At 39.4% G+C, this 10,907-nt stretch overlaps 1 protein-coding gene across 1 annotated transcript in view; it reads right to left on the bottom strand.

The window, feature by feature from the left end:
- The window catches only part of MALRD1 (MAM and LDL receptor class A domain containing 1), an 819,322-nt gene that overhangs the window by 747,701 nt on the left and 60,714 nt on the right, over positions 1–10,907 (bottom strand). Inside the window, 1 exon segment of the mRNA XM_013008119.2 lies at positions 9,134–9,230. Coding sequence (XP_012863573.1) covers positions 9,134–9,230 — 97 coding nt within the window.

Genomic DNA, 10,907 nt, shown 5'->3' with positions numbered 1-10,907 from the left:
TGGCTCGTCTCCTCCCCGAGACCCCTCTGCAAGGGGATCTCCAGTGGCCTACAAATGTTAAGCTATTTTCTTAGAGATTATAGACTCCAATATTTTTCTCTTCGACTACAACTTTCCTTAGAACGCTTAATTTCTGGTGCTCTCACTCCTATCATAACTGCTTTATGAATTCTATCGCGAATTAATATAGAGCTGCTTTCAGTGCTTACTACAAAATCTGTTCATTGTCTTCTGAATAATTATCATAGTTCATCTACATTGGCTTCTGTCCCAGGATGTGGATCATGTGTAGTTAGAGAAATGGATTGGTTTCCCAGGATTCAAGGTAAAGGGAAAGTTCATGTCAGAAATGGTAATAGAATCCTATTATATACCATCTCAACTCCCTAGCATCACCCAAGCAGGATTCCATGTTAATTTGTGTTGCAAACTCAGGTCCAACAGCAACAGCAAATTCTAACTTCCTGACAGTGCCAAAAGTTTTGCCAATAGCTGATTTCACTGCTCTACTCGTAATCCTCGGGGGATCATTAGCTAGATCGGTCAATGAATAAGACTAAGTAGGAGTCAGTTTGCTTGGCAGATCTTAATTTCTGCAGAGGCTGTTTAACTGAGCTGCATGAAAGATACTACTGGAAGCATCAGGGTCAGGAAGTAGATGTCTTATTCACAGCTAAGCATTAGCATTGTCTGGCTAAGTTCTGGACCCAGGAGAACCTGGGGCAACAGACAGCATTCTGGGAGTGCTGAATAGCAGACTGGTCAGCAGCTGAACCTATTTTGCCGGCAGTTAGGCATGCATTCTATATTGGTACATCATACCCCATCTGATACATCTAAATAAATGTTACTTTGTTTCAGTGAAAGGGGGGTAATTAAGTTTGAAATTTTTGCATTTGAAAAAGGAAACTTAAAGGAACTAGAACGATCCAGGAATTCAGATCATTTCTATGATATTGAGTGAAGATTTCTCTGTACCCACGTCTACAACACTCACTACACAGTGGATCTACATAACCATCCCACGGGTACCTTAAGCTCAAGATATTAAGTGAAGCCAATCATGCATTCATATTCTCCTATTCCTAACCCCAATTGATGACAGCACCATTTATGATGTCACTCAAGTTTGGAAATAGTCTTCAACACTTCATTCTCCTATATGCTCATGTTATTCTTTTTAATCTTTCCCAGACCTCCATCTATATAACCACTTGTAATAACTTTTCCAATTCCCAGACTCCACAGAATTGCCTCACTGTGCTATATCATTATTTCAAAATCCATCCAAAAATCCTGAACTTGTAACCATAGCATATTAAGTCTCTATTACCGACTGCACTCAGTATTTACAGCTAGATTGTCTGCCATTCTTTTCTTTACACATTAAAATTTTAATTATTTTATTGAGGTGTAATGGACTGACAATGAACTATATATATATAAAGTGTATAATGACATACTTTAAAAAAGTATACAAGCTGTAAAACTATCCCCACCATCAAGCTCATGGAGGGGATCATCTTCCCCAAAGTTTCCTCATACTCCTTTTTCATTTGTCCCCTCTTTTATCTCTTTCTTTCTTTCTTTCTTTCTTTCTTTCTTTCTTTCTTTCTTTCTTTCTTTCTTTCTTTCTTTCTTTCTTCTTTCTTTCTCCCACTCTGCTGTCTAGCACTGTGGAATCATACAATTTGGACTCTTTTTCTGGACTGATTTTCTTCACTCAGCATAATTATTTTAATATTTATCCATATGATCAGGAGTATAGCGGTTCCCCACCTTGCCCATAGGGGATAAATTATAAGATCTTTAGTGAATGCCTGAATCTCAGGATAGAGATGCTATGTTTTTTCTATGGATACAGGTGGCAGGGACCTAGGGTGTGAATTGGATGGATGCTGACTAGACACCAGCAGCCACCCATGTGATCGTGTTCTCCACGCCAGTACCCAGGGGAAGAAGACGCTGTTATTGCAGAGCAGTGGGAAGGTGGAAGCATGTATTACACTACTCAAAATAACACACATTTTAAATATTTTTTAAAATCTCCAAATAGTCTACTACAGTACGTGATGAGTAACTGAAACTGCTGAGTGCAAAATCACATATAAGGGAGGGGCTCAGAAGACTGTTCTTCCTCCTGTTCTTCTATAACAGGTAACACTCACATATTTCAAGAATTCTGACATGATGGATTTTGAGGAGTCACACATGTTTTAATATTTCACTGAGATTTTAATATTCATATCCTAAATGCTAATGACAGTGTCTTTGGTGTGGTTATGTGCTCTGATGAAGTGTCTGTTCATATATATATATATGTATTTGTATATATATATTCTTGTTTTTAAAAATTAAGTTATTTTCTTGTTAGTAAATTTTGGGAGTTCAAGGATCTGTAGATTTTTTTTCATATACTTAAAATTCTATTCTTCCTTCAAATGTTTTCTAACCCAATCCTATTTTCTCTTTTTTTAGCAGCTCCAATTTCATATATATTAGACCATTTTGGAATTCCATTGAAGCTTACTGTCACCCTGCTTATTTTATTATTGTTATTTTCACCTTCATGAGGCAAATCACTTGGATATCTGTTACCTATTGCCCGAAGAATCCCAATGTCCAATTTGGCTGCTGGAAACGGGCAGTGTTCTCACCCTGTATGAGAAGCCAGCACTGTTTCCTCTCATCCCTCCTTCTCTTCTCCATTGCTGTGCCTTCCATAGTATGCTTTTTAAACCTCGCATATGGTGGTTTCTATCTCTGAAATTTCTATTGGGACATGTACTCTTCCATGTCTGTACTGATAAGTACTTTAGACATATGGGATACAATTATATTAATTGCTTGCCTATAATTACCTGCTAATTTTACATCTGTTTTAAAAGATGTAAGGTTAGTTCCAATTGATCCACTGATGTCTTCCTGCGTCCATTGTAAGGGGCATAAAGAAGTCCATTACAGTGGACCCATCATGCTCTTTCTTGAATGGCTTGTGATTTGCATTGCATTCCAGATATAATAAATCTCACCATGTTGATTGCTGGATATTTTTTGCATTCTTATATATATATTATTGAGTTTTCTTCTTTGGATTCAATGAAGTAACTTGGAGACAGTTGTATGCTTTTGGTCATTCGTCTAAGATGTGTTCCAAAGTATGAAAGCAATACTCAGTGGGCGGCTGTTGTTTTTTAACCTAATGAGGCCAAACCCTTCTGTGTACTTTTACCCGTTTTCCCAGGAATCTTGATGTCCCAGTTTGGCTGATGGAAGCAGGTACTATTCAGACCCAGTCTGCGTGCACAGAACTGTTATCTCCAATTCCTCCGATTGTTGTCTTGCTGGCCTTGGGAGTTCTCCTCCCAGAATGTGCTATGAATACTTAGATGACTCATGAAGCGTGAGACTCCTCAAACGCGAAGGTTCTCTCTGGGGTAGCTCTCTCTATGGTCTAGCACTCTATGAAGCCAATTATAGCCTTTACTATTATAGCCCAAATTCTAAGCTCAGGTACCTGAATAAACTCAGGGAGTTTTTAGGATCCTGCCTTTGTTCCCTCTTTCTGGATCACATCCTGGAGACTCGTGAGGAAATAATCATAGCGATAACCACTTCGTTCCCCCTCTCTGTATCAATACCTTGGGTGCCTGATGTTAAGTAAACCGGACATTGGTACTTCATACCTCCTGTCTATGTTTGTATACTTCCGATTGGAGTGGTGAGTACTTGGTCCTGGCTTACTGGGGAGCAGAATCTCCAAATCGTGTATTTTCATATGAACCATTGCCACGGTGCATATGCCAACTCAGAGTAGAACAGGCCCGCACGGTTTCCAAGGCTGTGAATATTTCTACAAGCAAGTTTCCCTCTCTTTCTCCGGTAGAGCCACTGGTGGGCTTGAATATCACTGGCTTTTGGGTTAGTAGCCAATCACTTTACTGTTGCACCGAAGTTCCCCCAGGGGAGTCTAAGTCACATATTATTTTATGTTTAATTTGTTCAAGCTTTGTCTGTGTTGGTGATGACCTCACCTCTCTGTCTTGCTCAGCCCAATGTTATCCTGGTTTTCCAGGTATCAGATCCCTCAGGCCTCCTGGTAAGTTCCCATGGCTTCCTACTCATACTCTGATCACAGCACCTAATGTTTTGTGTAGACACGATCTCTCGTGTTCTTTATCACAGTATTGGGGCAATGCTCATGCTGTGCGTGGCGCCTCACAGTGCTTTAAGGAGCTTTTGCTAAGTGAAGTAAAGGCAAAGCTAGATGAAGGGGTGGATGAACCACCTCAGAGATCCAAAATGAGTGGGCATGAGGCTCATGTTCTGAAATCCAAATAGTACTAGTATCTAAGCGAGAGGTGAGTGAATAGAAACTGAGGAAAGAGAGGACGGGTACAAAACCACGATTTTAAAATAAACATAAATAAAAAAATAAAGCATGTCAGAAGCTACAGAAGAGAATCGCTACCAAGTTTTCCTCTGGCCAAGTAAAGCAGGAGAGGGTGACTCAACAGGAACAGGGGGGTAGAACGGTAAAGTTCAGCATGCTAGCCACGAAATATATGTGACTACTGCGCATTTTAAATATGATTAATATGAGTGAAGATGTGCTGGAAGTGTAAAATAAACTGTGCACATCACAAGCTGGGTACCAAAGAGTGCAAACTATCTTTTCAATAGCATATCTAAATAAATTATATATTGAAAAGATAATAATTGAACATTAGCTTATGTAAATTATAATTTTAAAGTTCATTTACCCTATTACTTTTTAATTTGTTAATATAGCAACAAGAAACTTTAAAATTAATTATGTGGTCTGTATGGTGAAGGTGACCTTGGGTAGCCAGCTGATAGCTAAAATGAGAAAGAGAAAGTTCTAATATCTTTTTCTGGATCTGTACAAACTTGAAATTGCTAGTATGCTGAATTAAAAGTGTCAGTAGAGAAAAAAGTTGTAAATAAAAGGAACAGATACACTCAACACCAAAGAGAGTTTCCTGAGAGTAAAGACAAAACAAAGTAGGAAGATTATTGGGGAACAGAAAGATGCATAGCGTTTCATTAGATATTTTTAAAGCATAAAATATTAAAAGAAAACATTTATCTTTTGTTTCTTGCAGAAATTGCATACTCCAAAACTCCTTCCATGCCCCTCTCCAATGCCATGGCTTTAGTTTAGATCTATAATTTAGAGACATTTCTACATTATCAACAATGTTGCTCAAGACTGTTAATGGTACAACAATATTCAGTAAGCCAGAAAGAGTTGTGGGTGCAAAGGCTCATAAGAAAAAATGTTTAAAAGAATTGTCCATCGATGGCCCTGTGCAATGCACACCCTCAAGAGGAGATCATTGAAGACATGGGTGGTGTGGTGAAGAACCCAGAGGGTGCTCAGGTATCAGAAAGAATGGGCTCTGGGCCCTTAAAGGCTTGTCTTCAAACAAGCAGCCACTTAAGTGAGGTGTCCATTAAGGCCTCATAGAAGAAGCACACCAGCCTCTGGGAACCAAGGTTTGTAAATGATAAAACCCAAATCTGAGGGAGGGAATTGTAGGAGAGTTTAAATAGTGAGTACCTGGGTTGCAGAAGGCTTTGGAAGACAGTAGAAGTCTAAAATCCATTTGCAAGGTCCTCCCATGGATCAGCCTCCGGTGAATCCCCGACGGTCAGAGGCATCCTTGTAAATTTGGTTACGGCATATGCAGAGAGGTTAAAATGTAGGGCCTTATCATTTAAGCTCCCTTTTGACTAACTTTAAAGTTGTTTCAGTTTTTAATATTTTCTTTCTTTTTGATTGAAGTTTTTCTATAGTGTGTCTACTTATTTTATGTTTGCTTCCTGTTTGTTTTGTATGATTTCCTGTACATAAAATCCAGGGTATGTAGATCTATAGCGACATTAACTGGATTGATAATTGTGTGGGGGCAGGGCAAGGAAGGATGGGAGAAAACAGAAAGTTAATAACAACGGGCATGAGAAGGAAAAGCTCTGAATTTGATTGTAGTGATGATTGCACAATGATTGAAACATCAAATTGCACAATATGTGATGTGTATGCCAATAACACTCTTTTTTAATTCCCTCTAGTCCTAAAACCAAATCATAATTTAGCTTATCTAGTAAAGATACGTTTTGTGCTCTCTTGAGATCTGTTTATATGAGATCCAATTGATGACAGTAACTCAAAAGTTTAGAGAGCAAACTTAAGAAGTTTTATGTTTTCAGAAGCTTGTGTTGATGTGTGGGGAACAGCACAGGAAGGGCTGTGAGTGGCTGCCCAGCCTGAATGGAAACAAGGTCACTGAATCGTGCAGGTGGCCACTGTGGACTTAATGAATGCTTTCCTGTGTATATTCTCAGTCAACAAAATAAATTATTTTAAAACAATTTTCAAAATGTTCATCCTTTTACGTCTACGTATGTGCAGATATGTTTAGAACTATAGAGACAGCTTTAAAAATAACTCCCTGGGACATGGTAGAACTGTCTCTGTGGGTTTCAGAGACTGTAACTTTGTGGAAGTCAAAAACCTCATTGACAATGCTTCCCTTTTGCAGAGACTGGTGGTTTCAAACTGCTGACCTTGTAGTTAGCAGCCCACCAACTACTATGCCCCGAGGGCCCCTCGTAGGCAGAATTAGTGTTTAACAATTAGAAATGGAATGATTAAGAGGGTGTGGCAGTTACACAATATGCGATCAATTTGAGACTTAAGACTGAAGGGATGGAGGTTAGCCTGTCAATCAGGTTGCAGCTTGAAGACCTCATTTGGAGGCTCTAAGGAGATCAATAGCTCGCTGGAGGTGGGACACAGTCTGACTCCCAATGATACTTGCTTGCTGACAAGACACATGGTGCTACTTTAGAGCCCTGGAGCTGAAGAAGCCAAGTGGAGATCCCTATCAGTGCTGAGATGCCTCCACCACCACTGGATCTACACGACTTCCCACCCACTGGCCAGAGATCTTCTTGCATTCAGCATCATTGCATGTGTTTTGTGAACCTGAAGAGGACTTTATAGATTGGTCTTGGACATATGGGCTAATATCAGACTTGTGGACTTGATCTGGACTGGGCTGGTATGTTTTCTCAGTATTCAATTGCTCTTGTAGATAAAACTCTTTCTTGTACACATATGAGTGTCAATGAATTTGTTTATCTAGTCTCCCTGGACTAGTGCAGTGGGATAAATACTGGTGGATATCTAAAAATTTGGCAGTAAGAATCTACCTGGGGTTCTATGGAAGAAAGAAGAGGCAGTCTGTTTCTATGAAAATTCACAGCTCCGGAGATCCATTGGCTTATTATGAGTCCGAATCAACTGGGTCACAGTGGGCTCCTCCACTATGTTTAACTTCATTAAATATTTTTCCTGTGATTTTCTGTGGGAACAAAAGGACATTTCTGCTTCCTTTCTATGCTTTCTTCCAAGCAGTGTGCAGGATTTCCTCAGGAAGAGATTGTGCTCCTTCAACAAGCCGCGTTAGTACAGTGAAAAGAAGGAATAAACCATCCATATGCTCTTCTCACTCAGCCCACCACTGCCAGTGGGGCTTGACGGGCCACCCTGACTACACAACCTGCACAAAGGGGGAGGCCTCTGCATGCTGTCAGCACTACCGAGTGTCCAGCACTGTTGATGGCACGCTCGACTGCACACAGGGAACCCCAGTCTCAGTGAGAAAAGGCCCGAGTCGGGGAGCACTTTTCAGACCAGAAAGACCAGTTGTGTCATTTAATTAGTCTTTGACTGAGGTCATTTGCCTTTTCATTCATAATGATGATCTGAATATGTTTTTAGAGAATACAATTACTCAGGTCTAGAAATGAAAGGTTCTGAGGTGTTACAACCTGTTTCCTTAAAGGTCTTGCATTCTTTATGCTCATTCAATTTCTAATATAATGTTTTTTACCTAATATACACAGAAAACTAAAATAAAAAGATGGAAGAGACCTTTATATGTTTCAAGGTTGGAAAGGGTGGTCATGAACTTCCATCAAATCCAACCTTGGTCTGAGTGACAAGACATACATGCCCATGTCAGCTATGAGTCCACACCAGTGGTTCCCCACCTTCCTCAGGCCCCGACCCTTCATACAGTTCCTCAGGTTGTGGTGAACCCCCAACCATAAAATTATTTTCACTACTACTTCATAACTGTAATTTTGCTACTGTTATGAATTGGGTGACCCCTGTGAAAGGGTCAGTTGACCCCCAAGGGGGTTGTGACCCACAGGTTGAGAACCGCTGGTGTACAGGATAAGAATGCTGCAGAAGACCCAGGCACAGTATGGACATCCTGTATCAAATTAAGTTTTTCTACTGCTCTCAGGTAGACCAGCCGATCACTTCTGGTCTTCAGATAGTATTTAGAGTATTAATTCAAACCACAATTACCATAACTTTGTGTCAGATTACAACTTGGAAACTCTCTCTAAAAAAAGCTGTTTTAACTTTGTTATATTATTCCATAATATAATGAAAATTTAAGAGAAAAAAAATTCAGATGCCTGATTCTTGCTTTTTTTTTTTTAGACTTAACCAGATATTTTATAGTAACCAAATTATAATTTTACCATTTAAAATTTTTTATTCATAATGTGAATGGGGTGTTAAATATTATTCAATTAATATAATCAAGGAGTCAGCATAGATGTTTTAAAGTCTAGTATAGGTAGTTTATCTGTCTAGCTGTTTCAGTCTCAACACATAGTAACCAGTATCTCTCTCTCCATATTTTGTCACTCCATGAAGTTATGAGACTGAGTGATTCTCTGAGAAGACATGTTCAAGTCTCTGAAGCCCAGTTTTATCTCAGCTTCCTAAAAGGGCCAGAATCCTTTGGGTAAAATGTAACCAGCCAGGGTAAATCCTACTGAAGCATTTCAGTTCTTGAGATTAAATTATTCTATGGAACAGTTATTAGAGCTCATGAAAAATAGCTTAGCTTCACATCTAGTAGAGAAGCAGTCACCATTATACAATAGATTAGAACAATGGGTGAGAAAACATAGCAGAACATGAGAGAAAAATCAAGAGCAGATAACAACTGACACGACACTCTTCGATGAGATCAGGTTTATTATGGACAGGACGGCTCAACATGAAAGGAAAAGCTCTTACCACTTGCAGGCAGACAGCCGGGGCTGAAAGATACATCGTCAATTGATATGCCTTCATCCTGCTCATGAGTAGAAACAATTTGACCTTGAATAACCACCTGTTTAGAAAAAACAAGTAAAAACAGTCATTTCTTGAGCGTCTACAAGAGAGTTTACCAATAAGAAACATGTCACATTTGGGTTGAAATTAGGTGAATGTGTCAATTCCAAATGGAATGAGATTAAAGCAAACAATCTCTGGGGCATGAACATGGATGGTTTTCTCCCTATCTCAGAGGTGTGGCATAGATAATATCATTGGTTTGGAAATAAAGTCATGTTCAGCTGGTTTCTGTAGGACAGTGGTCATCTTTATTCAGCGCCTATGTGTTCATACTTTTTAGCCTTAACCAGCTTATGAGCTTAAGTTGGTCCTGATCCTTAGTTCTTAGAAGTTTGCCATTGTGATCCATGTCCATCTCTGACTCCCTAACTTTTATTCACGGTCTCGCCTTGGCCAGTCTCGTGTGACCCCCTTGCGCATTTTATGATAGTATCAGTGCTTCAGTTTGACACTTGCCTGGAAATGGTAGTTCAGTAACAAATTGTTTAAAATTTAACCCCCCCTGTGGGGGTCAAATGACCCTTTCACAGGGGTCGCCTGATTCATAACAGTAGCAAAATGACACTTATGAAATAGCAATGAAAATAAGTTTTTGGTTGGGGGGGGTCACCACCACATGAGGAACTGTATTAAAGGGTTGCAGCATTAGAGAAAGGTTGAGAACCACTGGTTTAAATGAGTCAATGCTACAGTAAGATATGGACCCAGCCCAAGTGTGTGCCAAAATGAAACATGTTGCTGGTATGACTATTGGAAAATGAAAACTTAGAAAGGAGTTACTCTCCAATTTCCTAATTACCCAAGCTACCACAAATTTGGTGTGTCAGTGTGTGGGATGCACAAAGCTGTGTATGCCCACACTCACTGAGGAATACTTATGAGGCTGGGGGTTTACATCAGGGTTTTCTAACTTTTGTGATTTTTGTGTAAGCTTGTTACAATATAAATGCTTTATTATGTCAAAAATTCCGCACTGCTAATTTTCAGCTTACAATTTTCTTGGATACAGTATGCCATGGCAAATTGTTTTACTGCACTGCATTTGTTGTTGCTGTCACTGGCCAAGGAGATTTCTTTCTTTTCTTTTTTTTTTAGTGATTGTTTTTTTTAAATCGTTTTATTAGGGGCTCATACAACTCTATCACCACCCATACATACATCAATTGTGTAAAGCACATTTGCACATTCATTGCCCTCATCATTCTCAAAACATTTGCTCTCCACTTCAGATGCTATCTACCACTCCATTAAAAGTGAGACTCGCATATAACTTATCTAAACACCTTTCAGTGGGTTGCCCTCAGGAAGCCATATATGCCTCACCCAAAAGAGAACCAACTGTAAGATTGCTTAGACCGCAGGACTCTGTTGTCAAAGGTCTATCAACAATGCTGTCTTGGGAGGGGACCACATGGGGGTGGGGCAACACAGTGATTACAAATATATATTTGAAGACTACTTGGATTCAGATCCCATCCCAGTTGTACCACGTCACAGCAACCAGGTGTGGGAAGAGTTACTTACATTAACTAAGCTTAACCACTCTGTCTTTGGTTTTCTTTTTGTAAAATGGCAATGATCAAAATAACAGCCAACATGAAAAGCTATATGGAAGGGGAATTGAGTTACTACATAGAAAACAGTACTTGTCACACGGTATTTATAGATTTTT

This window comes from Echinops telfairi, unplaced genomic scaffold (genome assembly GCF_000313985.2).
Source record: "Echinops telfairi isolate 266 unplaced genomic scaffold, ASM31398v2 ScPeMD7_7473;HRSCAF=8511, whole genome shotgun sequence".
NCBI lineage: Eukaryota > Metazoa > Chordata > Mammalia > Afrosoricida > Tenrecidae > Echinops > Echinops telfairi.
Note: the sequence above shows the minus strand (reverse complement) of the source record. Positions and strands in the feature narration are given on the sequence as shown.